The following is an 18,395-nucleotide window of genomic DNA, read 5'->3' on the forward strand; positions in this document are numbered from 1 at the left end:
ACCCATACAGAAGGCCCCAAAGCTTTCTTCGTCTCTTGCTTACTGGCAGCCCACAGACTTTTTTTCCCGCTGAGTTTCCACTTCTATTCCTGAAAAGAGAATCGCCACCGCTCGGAAACCGAAACCCACCAGAGCAGAAACGCCATTTCCACCCCAAGAAATCCAAAGGCCCCTTCCAGGCCAGGACGTGAAGGATCCGTGAGCGTCTTCCCCCAAGGACCTGCAGCCCTGGATGTGGCGGGACACCCGAGCCCACGGTGGCGGGGACAGAAGCGGGGCGCCAATCCCCCTATGCGTGTGTGTGGGGTGGGTGTGTGGGGACGGCAGGCGAGGCCGGGCGGGTTTCTCCTCCTCAACCGAGTGCAGGGCTGCAAAACCCTGGCGGGGGGGCTCACCCTGCGGCCACCTCGGCACACCCAGGGGCTGAAACCCCCTGCTGGAGACCCCCCCCCGGGGCCCCCTGCCGCCTGCTCCCCCCTGGCCCTGCACCCCCCAGCCGGAGGGCCGGGCCGGGGCGGGCGGAGCGGCGGCAGGGGAGGCGCCAGCAGCAGCAGCAGCAGCAGCAGCAGCAGAGGCAGCAGCAGCAGCAGCAGCAGCGTCTCCTCCTTCCTCCCACCGCCTCCTTCCCTCCCTCCCTCTCTCCCTCCCTCCCCTCTCTCCCTGCCCGCCCGGCTCCGGCGCTGCCCTGCCCGCTCCCGGCGGCCGCGGCCGCTCCGGCAGCGCCGCCGCTGCTTCCTGCCGGGGCTCCCCCCCCCCCCCACCTCTTCCATATAACCCCATAGAGCCCCACAGAGCCCCACAGCGCCCCATATCTCCTCCCGCTCAGCCTCCCCGGCCGCTCCCCCGCCATGGCGTGAGCGCGGCCATGGGGCCGGCCCGGCGCCGCCGCCTGCCCCCGGGCGCTGCGCCGCTCCCCCGGGCCCGCACCCCGCGCCGCCGCCGCCGCCGCCGCGGCGCCTTGGCCGCCTCTCCTCCTCCTCCTCCTCTTCCTCCTCCTCCTCCTCCTCCTCCTCCTCCTCCCGCAGCGCGGCCGTAGCCCCGCACCCCTCCCGGCTCGCCGCCTCCCCTCCCGCGCCGTCGGGCCGCGGCCTCCCCCGCCATGTGAAGCGCAGGAAGATGCGGAGGCGCTGCCCGGCCGCCCGCGGCGAGGGATGAGCCGAGACGGGGAGAAGATGACCGAGGACGCCTACCCAGACGAGTGAGCGGGGACGGGGGACGGGGGGGGGGCGGCCGCGGGGCATTTCTGCCCATTTTCTTTTTTTTTTTTTTTCCTTTTTTTTCCCCTTAATTTTGCTTTATTTCGTCTTGATTTGTCCCTTTTCTTCCCTTATTTCTTCTCTTATTTTCGTCATTTATTTTTCCCCTGATTTTCCTTTATTTTTTCCTTTATTTTTCCCTTATTTTCCCTTTTTTTCCCTTATTTTCCCCTTATTTTCTCTCATTTTCCCCTTATTTTCCCTTTATTTTCCCCTTATTTCCCTTATTTTCCCTTATTTTCCCCTGATTTCCCCTTATTTCCCCTTATTTTTTCTTATTTCCCCTTATTTTCCTTTATTTTCCCCTTATTTTTTCCCTTATTTCCCTTTATTTCCCCTTACCTTTCCCTCATCTTCCCTGATCTTTCCCCTTCCTTTCCCTCTTTTCTAATTACTCTTTAATATTTATTGGGGGGGCCCCTTTGTTGACCCGGTGCTGGGACCCGGTTCCTTTCCCCTACCCCCCCCCTATTTCGTTCCCCCCCCGCCCCGTGCTCGGACACACACGGGCACGCGCTCGTGCGCGCGCACATCCGCCATTTCGCGCTCCCCCCCGCGGGCCGCCCTCATTTGCATACCGCCCTCTTCATTCATAAAAAATAATAACAGCACCCCCCCCCCACCCCCACCCCCCCAAAAAAAAAAAATAAAATTCAATTAATTAATTAAATAAATAAACCGGAGGCCACCCCCAAAAAAGAAGGGGGGGGAGGAGCCCCGGGGGGAGGGGGTTAAAGGGGAGTGTGTGTGGGGGTGTAAATGGGGACCCCCCCCCCTTAATGCTAAACCCTGGAGGTGGGGTGCAGGGGGGGGCTCTTTGGGGCTGCTTTTTTTTTTTTTTTTTTTGCTTTTTTTTTTTTTTGGGTGGTGGAGGGGGGAGAAGAGGGGGGGGGCCACGGAGCCCCGCCCCCGTCCGCCGTTTTGTGAATAGGAGGCGGCCGTCACATGACGGCGCATTCATAAATCCGGTCACCGGCGGCCGCTGCCTGCACCCAGCACCCCCAAAATCCTCCCCAACCCATCCTACACCCACCCCCAATCAGGATTTGGGGACCCCCCTCCATACGTGAGCACTCCCAGCCCTCCCCGCTGTTAACCCCCCCCTTCCTTCTGCGCCTCCGAAAAATGACTGACACCCCTTAAAAAAAAAAAAAAATAAATAATAAAACCTAACAAAAATTTGCTGCCGAATTGCAGGGCCGGCTCCTCGCAGCTCTTCCTCCTCGCCAGAACATCGTTCCTGGCTATCTCTTTTTCGGGGTTTGACAGTCAGAGAAATGAGTCACCGCACGCAGGACTGGTGCGGTGCCAAGCGCCATAGGATGTGCCGCGCGCGGCGAGAGGGCTCCTCGCAGGGCTCGTAAAGCACCGCGAAAAAAAAAAATAATAATTGTGCAACCCCGGCTCCGTCTTAGGGTAAAGATTTAATTGCCGGCGTGCGCCGGGCTTGTGCCTTAACACCCACCGCCGAGCTCGTTTCGGTGTGATTTGCCGTAGAGGTGTCGGTGGCGAGGGAAATGGCTCCTGACTGCAACGCGTGTGCTGAGAGGAATTGTGTTTTTGGCACTTGTTAACGAAGAGGCTATAAATACATGTTTATATGTAGCTTCTGAAATTGTGGTTATTTTGAAGTCGGCACGGTTCTTCCAGGAAAAAAAAAAAAAAAAAAAAGTTGGGTTTCTCTCGCAGATTGCCATGACCTAGCTGGCTGGAAAAACGTGGTGGACTCGCTTCCGATAAAACCCCTCCGGTCCTCGGTTTGCTTCTCGGTTTCATTTCTCAAATTGGACAGCAGAGAGAGGTGGGCCCGTGTACGTGAGCTGTAGAGCACGAAAGCAGCCCCGGTTCCCTGTGGTGGACCAGAGCTGGTGCTCGCTGCGCGTGGGCATCGATGCACGATGCTGCTGAGCCTCCATCTCGGGGGAGGACGCTGCCCCAGCCACGTTTTTGCACGGGCCTTGGCGCAGAGGTGAGTGTCGGTGTGGAGCAGCAAGTGCTCAGCTTTCTTTTTATTTAATTGTAGGCTGCAGCTCCTATTAGAATAAATCCTCCTCGCACGTGCCGCCTCGTTAAGTTTCGTGTCCTTCCTATGTGTGCCGGGAGGGAGGATCTCGCGTGGTGTGTTTCTCCTGCTTGCTTTGCTGCAGAAGCAGAGCAGGAGATGGGGAGCGATGGGCTGCTGCTGCCGAGCCCCCTTCCTGATACCAATTTCCTTGGCAAACACAGTCAGTCCACGTCCCGAGCAGCTTTTAGGATTGCTGCCGCCAGCACCGTGGAAGCGCCGGGCCCGTCCCGGCACAACCCGGGCCGTGATGTTGCGGGACAGGGTTCGGTGTTTTAGGTACGCCACGCTCTCCTTCCTAAGCCCTTCCCCTCCGGCCTCGCATTGATTGATAGCGCTGCTGAAGCGAGTGACTCATATGTTGTTTTTCGTTTCGGCGGTGGGTGAAGTGATTTTTTTTTTTTTTTTATTTCTCCAATATATATGGCGTTAAAAGAAATAAGGACGGGCTCTCCTGATAAGTTTTCTCTAGCTGTCAGAACAATGGTAGTATAGCGTGCTATTTGCCCTAGATATCTGGCTTTAATTTGCATAGCTATTCTCATTTCACTGAGTGCACTGTGAGCAAATGTTAACAGCCAGATTGCAAAAAAAGGACCACTGTCAGGATGCACTTTAAAATAAGTAAATTAGGTTTTTTTTTTCCCCCTTTTGTTGGCTTTTTTTTTTTTTTTTGTCTTGAGAACATCGCTTATAATATGTTGAGTTTTGAAACGTTTCGCAAAACCGAGGAGGAGAAACAGGGCTTAGGATGCCGGAGACTCATGGGTTCCTTAATGACTGCACCATTTCCGATCGATACTTAGAGGTCGATTTGTCATTGCGAGGAGGGCGCCTCTTTCTGCTTCCCGGGCTTCATTTCTGCTTCCCTCCCTGCTCCTCTCCCTTTTCGGGGCCGGGAGAGGGGATGATGAACGGGCAGCGTTAAAGCCGCAGGGCCGGGAGGTGGTGGGAGAGCCCGGGGCGGGCAGCCAGTGTCCCCTAGGCAGGTCACCGCTGTATTTCTGGTTACAAGTAGGAGTATTCAGCCGAATCGGAAGGCATAAAATGATTCAGTTACGCCCGAAGGCGGCCGGGCGCATCATTACGATGCAGGGTTCCAAGAAAGTCACAGGAAGTAATTAAATGGAAAAGGTCAGAGAACGAGGAAGTGGCGGTCCCGAACGCCGCCTTGCCTTTCGGGATGGAGCCGGGGAGCCCCGCGCCAGCCCAGCCGGCTCCCCCAGCCCCGACCTGGCCGTCCCCGCTGGGTTTCTTTGCCTGCCCCAGCCCCGGTGCCGCGGGCTGGAAGCGCGCCCGTGCAGCTCCTGCCATGCCCCGCGGGGCTTCTCGCCCTGCCAGGTTAACCTGGGGCGTTGCGGATGTGTTAGGAGGCAAAACGCAGCGTTGGGTTGTGGCGGTGCTTCGGGGCGATGCATTTTCCCCCTTCCAGGCTCATTTTGGTCTGAATTGTCCTTGCACTGGTCCCCCAATCCCACCTCCCAATGCCGAGCAGCATCCCCGTCACTTGCTCCAAACACTGAACCCATCACTGTAGCAGTTTGCCCTTTACACTGAAAAATCTTTTTTTTTTTTTTTTCTTCTCCTTTTCCATTTCCAACCCACTTTTGCCCAATCCTGGTGATTTTTTCTGTGGCTGTCAGAAGCCATTCATTCAGCTAACATTTTTTTCTTGCGAGCTTGAGCCAGGGAGGAAGGCATGGGACATACTATGTGTCATGACATTATTGCTCACAAATAGGACAGGAAATGAAGGGTTGCCAAAATATAACTGTTTATTTCTTGGCCCGAAAACATGGCTGTTTAAAATACTACATGTAAGTAGCTGCTTTGTTCAGTTACTTGGAGAACTTGCTGTTTATAAGGGAATAATAGCTCTGTCGGATGGAAAAAGGAAAAAGAAAAAAAAAAAAAGAGGAGCTACGCTTTCTGCTTCTGTCTTGGAAACAACTTGAAAAGCAGCTATAGATAGAGGGATTTCTGCAAGGGTGTTTGCTCGGTCAACATGGAGAGAGACCTGTGGGAAGAGGATTGCGTACAAGCAAGAGGGAAAGAGCTGGACTTGAATTCCTCTGTGGACTCAGCACTTTAGCCCAAACCTTAAGAAAACCCTAGACCTGTTTTCGACGAAGAGAAGCCGAAGGAACTCGCCTTTGGGCCAGCGAGTGGGTTTTTCAGCACGGAGCACCGGGGGCTGGCGATGGACGGTGCCTGCCCGTGGCATGGATGCGGCCGGGAGCTGCTTCGACCTGTTTTTGCAGCGCGCTCTAATCTTGATCTGGCGCACCCTCTAGCGTGGGTTAAAAGGTAGGCTTTATCTGCCCATTTAATTAAATCCCCAGGCTGCAAACAAAAGTGTACGTCGTGCAGGGGAGGCTCTTTCTTAACGTGGACTCGCTTCGCTGGTAGCAGGATTGAAACCACAAAATTGTTTCCTTCAGGCCACCAAACCGCAGGGAGATGATGGTAATTGTCCTTCTTCTTCTGGACCGGGCGGGAAAACAGGAGCTCGGGAACGAGAGGCAACGTGACTGCTGGGTTCAGCCCCCCGTCATTTTAGTGCACGTTCTGGCATGCTTGAGAGGTTGGAAAATTCAATTTCCTTCCCTCCAGCAGAATAAGAATAAATGATCCTCTGGAGATATTAAACCTGGGAGGGACGCGGTCGGCGAACTCCGAGTATCGTTACGGTTCCGTAAAGGGTGCGAGCAGCCTTTACAAATGCCATCGCATTTGGATTCAGCCCATGGATGGTTCTGCAGAAGTCAAAGTCTTGTGGCTTGTTGGCTTGCTCCCTTCACCAAATCCATGGAAAAATATGCGTTATTTTCTTTTCCCACCCTTTCTTAACAGCGTCAGGTAATTCTTGCAAGAGTCGCTCAGGACTGGGAGGGGACAGAGATGAATAAAACTGAAAAGTACAGCTCTGGATGCTCTGTTTGCTAAGTTTGATTTCTGGAGGACTTAAGCTTCTGAAGCAGCGTGGAAATTAAAAATAAAATAAAAGCGGTTTGGATGGTTTGTGGCGTGAGGGTACAACCACCTTGTTTCTGCCCATGTGCAGTTGCAGGAGGATTTCTGATGGGTCAGATGTCGAAGGAAGGACCACAAAGTGGTGCTGGTGGGGGGCTGCTGGTGAGCCCCACGTCCTGTGTGGTGGTCGGGATGGTGTCACGGGGGGGGATGAGCCTCAGCAGTCCCTGTTTCTGCAGAAGGCAGGTGAGAAGCTGCTGCCCTGTACAGCCCTGCACCAGGAAGGGAGGTCTTCTCCCAGCTGGCCAGCGAGCAGAGCGGTGGCACCATCTCCAGCACCTTGTGGCACTGACCCTTTCTCCCACGCTGGCCGCAGGGACACTCTGCTGGTGGTTTCTAATTCTCCTTGTTTGCTTTCCTTCTGTGTCCTGCCAAGTTTTTGTGAGTTTTCTTTTCCTTGCTTACCTTTCCCCAGCCCACATCCACCCCCCCGTTTCCTGGTCATCTTCCTTTTCCATCGTTTCTTTTTCTGGTGCTCCGTCAGCTGTGACACGCTGGCTCCCCGGGGCTGTGCCTGCCAGCTCCTCTCCATGTCCTCTGCCCCAAAGCTTTCTCTCCGTTTGCCTCTCGATGCCCCCCTTCACGCCTCGCCCTCTGCTTTGGTTTTGTATCAGCTTTTTGGCACGGAGGTTGCGGTTTGGGTTGGGTTGGCATGTGTGGGTCTGCGTGCGCAGTTCCTACAGCTCTGCTTCCTTGTGCAGCTGTGCCGTGGCGTCGCGCTCGTTTTTGGGGTTTTTTAGGGCATCAGCCCCACTGTTGGTGTCGGTGCTGTGAGTGTCCCATCGGCGCTCCCTGCCTCTCCTTTCCCAAAGCCAAACACCGGCTGCCTCGTGCAGCAGAAGTAGGTGCTTCACCTTAAAAGCAAGCTGTGTTTTATCAAAAACAGCATTACAAAGTGCGCTTTCAGGGCCTGAAGGATGCATGTGCCAGCAGCCAGCAGGTTCTACCTGTTGCAGGAGGTCTGAGGGAGATTTAGCCCAAATTATTATTTTTGTCTCCGGTCTCCTTGTTCTTCAGCTCTTTGAATAACTTTCTTCTTTGACTTTCTTTGCTTGCAACTCACACTTCAAGGACTGTTTGCGTTTTATTTTTTTTCCCCCCTTTGTTCTCGACTCCTACGTGTGCTGTAATCAGAGCAGAGATCTTGAGTCTGTCAGCTGAGCCCGATAGCTGATGGCTATTCCATCGAGGAAGGAAATTTCTTCTTACTGGCGAGCACGGGGAGGAGGGGTTACACGGCTCCGTAGCCAAACTCTTTGATTTCCCCATCATCTGTGATGTTTCCAGAAGCGGGCTGTGGGGCTGCTCACCTTCGCAAAGCCTGGCGAGGAGCAAAGCAACGATTGCCATGGTGCTGGAGCCTGGTCCCTGCTGGATGGCACTTGGCAGGTGAGGAGCCACAGAACCAGGGGGGATGCAAGGTGCAAATAGCATCCTGAGCCACAGACCTGAGCGATCCAACAGATCGGTTCATGCGTGGGTATTAACCGGCCTGCCACGTGTCATGATAAGACTTGGTACCTCTGTGTGTACATCTCTCTAGGAACAAAGCTGTGTCTCTTGCTGAGAGCAGGTGCTTTTTCCGTTTTTTAACAAGGAAGGTGAGTAGGTCACTCTCATCCCTCTGCTGCTGACCTGCGGGAGGCTTGCATCAGTACTGAGACGTGTTGTAAAACCTGGTGTCTTTTGATCTGCCTCATGGGGAAGGAAGGGACGTGGTGCAAGCGCTTCTCTGCTTACAGGGACCTGTGTAGCCGTGTGAGGACACGAGGGTGGTGTGCACATGCACACGCATCCTGAGGAAACCTGAAATGCTTAGATCTGAATTGTGGTTTATGTTTGTCCTGCGTGGCTATGTGCATGACTTCTTTTTTCACTAGTTAAAAATGGGGCTGAAGGCTGGGCAGCTTCCCCCCCTTCCACACATTAAAATATTTAGCATTGCTTACCTGTTTAGCAAGTAGTTAGGAGCAAGATTAGTTCCTTTTGCAATTGCTGAAATGCAGCGGAGGTGTCTTGGCAGCAGTCGGGGTTTCAGGATGCTGCAAGAAATGACAGAGCCGCTTCCCTGCGCGCTGGAACCCGGTGCTGCACCACAGCAAGCCCGTCACCTGCGGAAAGACTTCATTTCTGGAGTGATGCAGGGACAATGAGCACATCTCCACAACTCTTTTCATTATTAGAGAGCTAGCTGGTGGTTTGTTGATTATTTTTTTTCCTTCATTTTCCACGAGTCAAAGGGATGCGGTCAGGAGTTACTGTAAGACCTGAGCAGAGCTGAGGAGTAAACTCGGCCCCTGCTGCAGGGCTTCTGTGTCCAGCGTTGCAAGTTATTTACAAACAGTCTGGTTCTTCAAAATTACACAGAGATCTGCGAGTTATCAGCCGGGCTCGTTCAAAGCACCCTCAGAATTTATTTCAGCTGCTTAACTTCCTTTCTGCTCGCAGAATCCCAGGATGGCTGAGGTGGGAAGGGACCTCCGGGGGACATCTGGTCCAGGCCCCTGCTCAAGCAGGGCCACCCAGAGCTGCTGGCCCAGGACCACGTCCTGTCAGGTTTTGGAGATCTCCAGAGAGACCCCACAGCCCTACTGGGCCTCACTGGGCAACCGTGCCTGAAGGCAGGAGAGGAGGCGATGCCCCTGCTCGCCCCGTTCACACAACACGACCCAGAAGAAAAGCCATTGCTCGGGCTGGGAGAGCAGGGTTTTAGGCCCGAGGGAGCCAAAACCCACTGCTCCCAAATCCCAGGAGAAGCTCCAACTGGCTAGATACGGAAAAATGCTGTGGCCGTGCAAAGCAAGCCAAATTTTCCCTGCTGGGGGATGAGCACTGAATTGCCAGGGTCCAGCATCAGCCTTAGGCCACAGCACAAATCCCTCTTTCAGAGCTGGTTCAGCTCAGTGTTTTTATGTATATATTGAGTAAAACCCACTGATACTTCAGTGATACATGCTTGTGCTTTGCTCTTTTCTATTTTATTCTTAATACTGGAGATACTACAGCAAAAACTTCATCGCTGGAGATTTATGGTGCTGCCAACATAACTCATCCTTGACTGAAACTTGGCGCGGGAGGCGTTGAGCTGGTCGCAGCCAGGCCTTTCTGTACGTCTTGTTGCTGGATGGATGCAGCTCGGTGGCTGTGGGGATGGAGAGGTTAGGGAGCTGTGAGAGATGTGAAAAACAGCGACGTTTGCCTTGCCTGGAGGACCTGGTGCTTTCCAAAAAGCATTTGGCATTTAGTTGTTGAACTAGGGGGAAAACTTAGTGCCCAACTTGCTTTCCGTGCTTAAAAACACAAATGAAAGGCTGCGGGATAATTAAATCACTAGAGCTGCTTAAGAGAAGAAGTTCCGTGTTGTGTTTTTTTTTTTCCTTTTCTCGCAAGTGTTTAGTGTTTGGGGATTGCCATGCTGCAGAAGAGTCCAAATGTGAAATGGCCTGAAGCTTATTAAGGAGCGCTGAAGATGAGCTTTTTTTGCTTGTTGCCTGAAGAAAGCAAAGTGTGGAGTTAATGTGATTTAAAAGTACTATTAATAAAGAGGGGGGAGAAAGGGGTCTAGCCGCATTTTTAAGGCATGTTTAAAAAGAACAAGTATTACATAGGACAACCTGAGGCTTTTCCAGGAAAAACACCTCAACAAGAGCTGTCATTTCTCCCTCTCTCTGTGACTCTGAGCTTGGCCCTGCTGATCTGGGGGGGTGCTGGTGAAAACCCCAAAGCCTGTGCCCTTCTGGGGCCCTGCGGGGAAATTCGGGAGAGACCGGGCCGGGCTCCGGGAGGAGCGAGCGGCCTTGCGAGCGGCGGCAGGAAGTTCTCGAAATACCCTTTGTAAACACCGCATCCTGCAGGAAGAGCGCTCGAGCCCAAATAAACCATTTCCCCCCCCCCTTCTGTCTACGTACGCACAAACTCCACCAGTTTGAAGAGATCTTATCGGCCCGGCGATATGCCTTTTTGCGGTAGTTCCCAAAACAAGCTAGGTGATAAGTATCGGCGGTTTTCTCTGAGCTCTTAATCGCCTCTGCCCATGCTTTTACCAAACAGTCTGCGTCTCCCTTCACCTTAAAACTTCCCAGGTCAGCGGGCTCATCAAAAAGTGACCGTTTTTGGTTAAAATCCTTCCAAACGCAGAAGCTTGCTGCAGAGGTGAGCGGGAGGTGGGCGATTTCCTCTGCTCGACTTTGTGTGTGTGTGTATACGGGGCGGTGTTCCCCCACCAAAAAGCTGTGCTTGCGCACATGTGGTACGTGTAGAAATGATTGCCAGGCAGAAGATGAAGGGGAGGCAGGGCAGAAAGAGGCTTTTTTGATGTCTGATGTCTTTTTTGTTGGTCCTGGGACTGCCCTGGCATGATGCTGGGCTAGCTACTGCTATAATGCCTGCACTTGCAGTATGGTGAAGGTTTTACTGAACTTCTCTTTAAAAATACTCTTGCCTTTCTCCTGATTTTGTTGGTAGGTTCCAGAAACGCTTGTGTACCCAGAGGCTGAGATGTGGCTGGGGGTCTCCCAGTTTTTGGGTTGGTGCTGGAGTGCGGAGCTTCAAAACCGCAGCCCATGAATGAAAAAGGTTATGGCTTTAAAAGTCTGCCACCCACTCATTTGGTTTGGTTCTGTGTGCAAGTCTTTAAAGAAGGTCCTCAAAATACATTTCCAGAGAGTGCAGAAAAGCCTCATTTCCACCCCAAGCCCCTCTAAGCAATGAAAGCCTGTTCCCCAAAGTCAGCAGCTGTGTGGATTGTTTCAGAAATGGTGGGCAAGCAGCACAAAGATCTGTAAACTGAAACATAAGAAGCCCTGGCTTTGACATTCTGTCTAGTAGAAATTATTTCTAGTGGCTCGAATTGCTGGTAGGGCTGGTGTCCCCCCCTCCTTCGCTCCGCTGTATCTCTAAGGAAGTGTGGGCTACCTTTATCGGAGTATTGGTGGAATAGCTTCCCCAACCTTTCATAAGGTCGGGTAAGAAAACAAACACTCCTCCTCATGGGAAGGAAGGGATGGGGAAAGAAGGGTGTTTTGTGTACACTTTCCCATTCATATTTTGAAAAGAAAATATATAAACTTCAGGAGTCAGGGCCGCCTCGCTCGTGCAATTGTAGGAGTTGAGAAGGAGAGCCTTAATTGCTTTCTCAGTGCTGACTTTAAAAAAAAAAAGAAAAAAACAAAGCCAGAGCGGAAAAGCAATGAGCAGGAGAGCACTTGCTGCTCTGCTTCTGCCTTGGTTAGACAAAATGTACTTCAAGGTCTCTGGTGACTTAAGTGATATAATGGCTGGCTGCTGATCGTGGATGTACCTAGGGTGTGCGTGGTGGCTGGGGCTGCGATGACGCAGACAATTTTGTGGCCTTTGTTCCTGCACTTAAACTGTGGGAGTTCAGTAAAACACAACTTCGCTGCAAATTTCTTATTAAGAAAAAACAGTTAATTATTACTAGACTGTTTCCCTCTTTTGCTTCCTCTCTGCTGCAAGAATAGGAGGAATAACTTTTCGCTAGACCATTTGCAAGGTTGTGATTCTACCGTTTCAGGAATACTTGACTGCAAGACAAATAGCTAAACCTGTACGTGTTTTTAGAAGGATAAACGTTGCTTTGGTTTATGTGCTAGGGTTATGAATGGTTGAGGTGGGACTAGAAATGAGTGTCCCCAGTCAGACCTTCTCCAGCAGATCTCGTGTCACCCATGGGGAGCGCTGGCTACCTGCTCGTGCTGTCGGTATTTAAAGCAAGTATTTTATTTTTGTGTCCAGGTGTCCTAACCTTGGGCACGCAGCAGGCCTTCTTCCATGGTTCCCTCCTTTGTAGGAGAAGGGAAACGCCTAAAACCCGGCAATGCCCAAGTGTCCGCAGAATCGGCGACAAACAAACACAAGTTAATGGCTGCAGTTCAGGATAGCTGCCTCCTCTCTGGAGAGCGCTTTTGCAGCTGCAGCAACTGCTTTTGCTCTGTACACAAAGAGAAAAGCATCGGCATCATCCTTGGGTTCGGTGTGTTTTGTCTCTGGTGGGATGCTGAAGTCATTTCCTTGTGTGCGTGCCACCGGGCAGATCCGTGTGTCTGCCCTAGTGCAGCTCGTGTCCGGCCTGCAGGACTGCTCTCACAGCAGCTTTTGGAGGTGAGCAAGGCTTCCTTCTGGTGCTTCTGGCTGCTCTTGACTCAAGGAACCTATTTCTAGAGAAAGCAGAGCATGCTCAAGGACGCCTTACTCTGGCAGGTGACAACATAAGGCATGTGCAGCCTTATTCCAGTACAGCTTACTGGGACTCAGCAGAGCACAGGAGCATCTTGAAACACCATTAGGTGTTTCCTGGAGTTGTTCCTTGGCCAAATGCACCACCCTTTTTCTTGCCATGCACTCACGCTGTGGGAGCTGAGAGCTCTGCATCTGCAGAGAAGCAACCCCTGCCCTGTAAGCAAGGGTGGAAAGACCTGGCTGCTTCAGCAAGGGGGTTGTGGAGCTGCTGTCTCTGATCTGTCGTCTATGGAACAGTTGGAAATAATATCTAACATACGGTGCGTGTCTCAATTAAAGCCAAAAAGACTCGTTTAATGGACTCGCAGGGGTCTAGCTGAGCAGTGCTGCTGGTGCTTGCAGGGAACGTGTCTGTGCCTGGAAGAGGTTGTCTCTTCGGATGATTAACGTCAGCTGGCCTTCAGCGATGTGCTCTGAACCGAGCATCAAAGAGAGATCCTTCATGTCCTCTCTCATCTTTTCATGAAAGTGACAGGCCAAGTATTAGGATGCCTTAAAAAAAATATTTGGTAAATAGCTACCAGCATTGCTTTTTAGTACAATTAGTACTGGATTGTTCTGCAGTGTATATGGAAAAAAAAAAACCTCTCTGTGTGTAACGGGGGCGGTAGGGAGGGAAGGAAGGGAAGGGGGGGATGGCAGAGAAATCTGTTGACTTAATTGGTGATGGGTCAGCAGAAAAAATACTAATGTACTGATTGATTCCAGTTCGTGCTTTTACAAACTGCTGTGATGTGAACCTAGACCAGCTGGGTCACCCTTTGCTTTAAGGGCCATGGGAAGGCGGTGACTGGATTTTCTTGGAGCGGTGGAAGTGAATCTTCTTTGTGTCTGCAGACGGGATTTTCCGGTGTCAGATGGCGTTCGGAGGCACATTTTTTTGCCAGGTGCAGAGTACCTGGCTTTATTCCTTCCCGTTAAAACGAGCAGTGTGTTATTTTCTGGCTTCTGGCAGCGTGAGTACCCAGCAGGACAGTGGGGATGTGCTGTTGACTTCAACCCCAAACCTAGCTCAGGTGTGCGTGCCATAGACTCATCCTTTTCCTTTGCACAGCTGATGCCCCCCACATGTACGATACCCATGCAGCTTCATTCAGGTGGCTCCACAGGTACAGCGACAGCAGTTTCATGTGCTTGCTTCTCAGCACTGAGTTTCTGTGGTGTTAGCAGAGGAAACCCAGTTCTGCTTTCTGTTGTGAAGCGCAGTGGGGAGCGTGAAGTCTTTGGGTAAGGGGGATGCAGTGGGTTTAGCTAGCTGTCCCATGGAAAGAGGCTTTCTTCAAGTAATAACCTATATATAATCTTCTGAGCTGTTGTTTTCATGGGTGGAAGGAATAAGTTACCTCCTTTCTTGCGTTTCTGCATGTGGTTTTGTCGGTAAGAGCCTTCTGCTGCTCCCTGAACTTGAGAGTAAAGCCGACTCCTCGGGATGGCAGAGGGAAACTCCGTGAGAGCCCTTTCCAGCTCCTGTGTTGAAATGCACCGCATAAAAGTGCACTTGTACGCTGTGTTATGTGAAGTGACTGTGCTGTACACAGCCTTAAGCAAATAGCCAGGGAGAGGTGACTGAGGCATGAAGGATGGCTGGGGCTGGCGGGGAAAGACACGCGGCATAGAGCCCACGGTGCAAAGCAAACAATGAAGGGAACAATGACACGTTTTAAAACCTCACACTGTGTTAGGAGAAGACTGTCTGGTGCCAAAAGCTATGCTTGAGGTCTCTTGAAACAAATACAGAAAATGCAGAGAGGTGTATTATTAGGGAGAATACTGCTCTGCCCGCCTCACCTCTGGGAGGAGTTTGGGGTTATCTTTGTCCTACCTGAGCGAGGTCCTCAGCAAACTCCCTGCTGAGGTTTGTGAGGGTTTAGGCTGGGTTTATGCGTTGGCTTGGGTGGCCGTCTTCTGAAGGAAAGTGTATTCAGCAAAGAGAACAACTGATAGGAAAGAGATTTTCTTAATCCATAGGCACATTTTCCTCCTACATCGTGGGTTTTGAGACGCTTGAAAATGATACCCCGTTATCAGTGGGGGAGAAAAATAGGTTTGACATTTAACTTCAAATTCTGGACAGAAAATACATCCAGAATTTTAAAAGCCTTTTCTGGAGGAAGTATCCTACAAGCTCCAGGGAAGTCCTTCCTATGGATTGCAGCTCGCTAGGTTGGTGGATGGCAGAAAGCCACGTAGGGTTTTCCTTGCATGGAGCCAACGGGCATGTGAGGAACTTGAAGGCTGAATTTGGAGGGCTTGTGCATTCGCAGCTTCTGCATGCTCTTGCCATTTTATATTTAACTTCTACTGACAACTGTAGACCTCAGATTTGGGGAAGGAAATACCGAAAGGCTAAAATCCAGTCTTTGTATATTCATTTTATTTTGGAACGTCTTGAATACAGGAACTTTCCTGCAGGAATGTGGCTTTGTCATTCATGATCTAATTGAAATGCTAAATATACTAACCTCTTTTGTGCTTAAGGAAAATATTTGCTGCTATATGTGGTAACTTCCCATTGCAGGTTAGCCTTGATTTTGTCAGCGTGGCTTGTTGCAAAGGTCAGAAGGCGGTTACTGTCTTCCGTCCCATCAAACACACGGAGGCAAACATGGAAAAAGTCCCTCCGAGGCTGGTCTTTGTGGCTGTTTGTACAAAAGCACACGCCAGCCTGGCACAAGGTTGTGAGAGCTCCAAGACAGGGTTTGTGATGAGCTCCCTCGCTGTGTCGGTGCCTGATTTTTTGCGTTTCGCTGCACTAGCACGGATGCCTGCTGACTGATGCACGCGGGCTCCAAACTGGTCCTTATCGGACCGACGCGGCGTGGTTTTGATTTTCTTGATTCGTTTCTCTTTTGCGAGGCAAGTGGTGAAATAATTTGTTTCGCAGAGTGTACGGAAGACGTGCGTCGTCAGAAGTGGGGTGGATTGGGTAGCTCCAAGCGTTGTTGCATGGTGCAGCAGCTTTGCATTACGTCTCTACGGCTGTAGCTCTGATTTTGTGAATGTTTTATTTTTTGCCATTAAGCACTCCTCTGCATTATGGATCATGCATTAATTAATCCGCCCATGTCACGTGTCAGGGCTGGATTGTGGCAGAGCGGATTTTTATTTTTATTTTTTTCTTAGTTAGGCAATGTGCTGGACGCATTCCTCCTCTTGGCTGAAATTAAACCTTCTCCCCACCCCGACCGACTCTCCCACCCATGGACTTCCACCACGCGAGGCATGAGAGACATGCAGAGCGCACCGTAGGTTGGCGCGGTGCTTCAATTAACTATTAAATGCTGTAGCCGGGCATACATCCTAATTAAGCTTGAAGAGCCTGCTTGCCCCCAGGTGAATAGGAAGCCTGCCCTAACAAGCACTGGGACACCAACCCCCAAATTACCCTGTATTAAAGGAAAAGCTTAATTTTAGCCTTATAAATCTAAACAGACGGAGCGCCTTCTGCAGCCGATGGATGCAGGCCGTTGCTTTGCCAGCTGTTAGCAGATGGAGTTAATAAAACCCCGTTCACTGATAGTGCTGCTATTGGAAATCACGTAGGCACTGGCAGGCTGGGAAGAGCCAAACCCCAGCGCTGCTTCAGGAAAGCAAGCGAGGAGCCACCTCGTTGAGTATGGGGGCTCTGGGCAAGGGAGGGAAGACCCCAAAACCTAAGGGCTTGAGGAAGGGCTGATGAAACGGTGGAGATGGATTCCCATGTCAAATGGTTAAAGGACCAGCCCGTGAAGGAGAACATTCCTTTATCTCCTGCCCTCCAGCTGGAGCTCCGGCCCAGTCCTGCCTGCTGCTTGCTTGGCAGAAGGTCATGAGGAAGCCCCAGGCACTCTCCAGGAGCAGGATTTTTGGAATAGTCCCCGTACCACCCTCCATACCGGCAACAGCTGCTCATCGCAGGCACGACGGGCATCTGGGGGCCCTGGCAGCAGAGCCCAGACTCCCCAATTGCCACCTTGGCTGGGAGGAGAGTCTGCAGGTGCCATGGAGATTTTTAAAGCCACTCGATTTTTTTTTTTTTAATTATTTTTTATTTTTGATGCATTCAGCTTGCATCTCTGACTTGCTGAAGGACCCGCTGGCCTCAAACACCAGTTGATTTACTGGCCAAGGCAAAAATGTCCCGTGCAGCCAGGACTGTGCAAAGCCAAGAAGCCATGAGATGCCCCACACGAAGACGTGGCCAACTCTTCAGCATTTTGCTGCTTCATGATGTTCCTGTACGCCTTGAAATAAAGGATTTGAGGAGCCAGTTCATGACTTCCAAAAAAGTATTTGTTGATCATTGGCAGATGATGGAGAAAAAACTTACTGACATACACTTGATGAACTTCTGTAATGGCAGGAGTCCTAAGGGTTTTTTTTGTGAAAGTATTTTTTTTTATATTTTTTATATTTTATATCTTTATTTTTGTGAAAGTATTGTCCAGATTTTGTTGGTAGCTCGAGCAAATAAGAAGTGAAGTCGGAATATCCAGGTGAGATTTCAGGGTTAAAATGTCTTGCAGATTGCAAGGTGTGCTCATAGGACGTGGCTGCATTCTTACTTCCAAACCTGGTTTTCAGTTTTCGAGATCAGGCAGGCTCCCTGCCTCCTGGCACGAACCTGTCTCCTTCTCCAAGTGTCTGGAAACATCGGATCTGGGTACAAACTGTGGTACAAACACCTCAAGTACTTCTTTATCTAGAGAGAGTGAACTTCTTGACAGCTGTTCCCTTGAAGCTGGCGCTCAAGGGTTCCGTCTGTGTCTGTTTTTATTATTATTCCTATTTCTACTTCTGATAGATTTGTTTAATTACCAACACTGTCAGTCAACATGGAGAGTTGCAAGGCGATGTAAAACATTTCATCGTGCCGCTTATGTTCATGAAACTTTGGTGTGCTTACACATGTGGGAGACAAAGAAAACGCTGATTTAACAGCTGGTCTGCTTGGCTGGGCAACATTAAGGTGGGATTTTAATGAAAATAATCACTTGAAAAGGGAAGGTGAAGTAGAGTAAGGCAGGTACCCATAGCTTGCCCAGCTAGCGTGGGTCCAGTTTTGGTTGCAGACCATCGCTTCTCCATCTGCTCAGGGAACGTGCTGATAAGCTCTGCATCCTTGCAGTGGCACCAGGGTTTCTGTGGTCCAGAATAATTTGGGTGAGCTGGACTTCTGAATTGTTTTGGAGCTGTACCCGTCAGATCCTTTTTTTTTTTTTTCTATCGGATTTTACTGCAACTTAATCAACCATGCCAGCGTTACTGTCAGTCAGTGCCCGAGCTGATACGGACAGAAATAGGAAATGGGGCTGGGTATATTCTATATGTCAGGCAAATAGAAAATGCTTAATATTTTATAAAATATATAGATATTTATACAAATGTTTCATACATGATAAAAATAGCATCTAGTTCTTGATTGCCATCGTGGAAGAAGTCAAATCCAAGTGAGAAGTAGAGTCGGTGGTGCTGCACTTGCCTTTATTTTTTTGTCTTTTTAAAATGTAGATTGTTTTCCCCCCACAGCTCGGTAGCACCCATAAACTAACCTGGAAATCTAATTACATTTCTTAAGTGAAGAATGCCCAAGCTCAAAGCGATTACTTCCAGTGGACAAAAAAAAAAAGGACTTTATACAGTATAAAAGAAGCATTCAGTGTGACAGGAGCGTTTCAGAGGGATAAATATTTTAACAAACCTTTTCTAAGGTTAAGTGGAACTTCGTCTGTGGTCTGGGAAGTCTGCGTGTGGCACCTTAATTCAGCTTTAGGTGTCAGTGCCTCTGAACACAGCGGTGATGTGGT

At 50.7% G+C, this 18,395-nt stretch overlaps 1 protein-coding gene across 1 annotated transcript in view; it reads left to right on the forward strand.

The window, feature by feature from the left end:
• The first annotated feature begins 601 nt into the window (after positions 1-601).
• The window catches only part of SPRED2 (sprouty related EVH1 domain containing 2), a 60,006-nt gene continuing 42,212 nt past the window's right edge, over positions 602-18,395 (forward strand). The window contains exon 1 of the mRNA XM_082756898.1: positions 602-1,198. Coding sequence (XP_082613024.1) covers positions 1,152-1,198 — 47 coding nt within the window. The 5' untranslated portion in view covers positions 602-1,151. The remainder of the gene's footprint in view (positions 1,199-18,395) is intronic.

The sequence above is a fragment of the Aythya marila genome, assembly GCF_965140915.1.
Source record: "Aythya marila genome assembly, chromosome: 3".
In the NCBI taxonomy this organism is placed as follows: Eukaryota; Metazoa; Chordata; class Aves; order Anseriformes; family Anatidae; genus Aythya; species Aythya marila.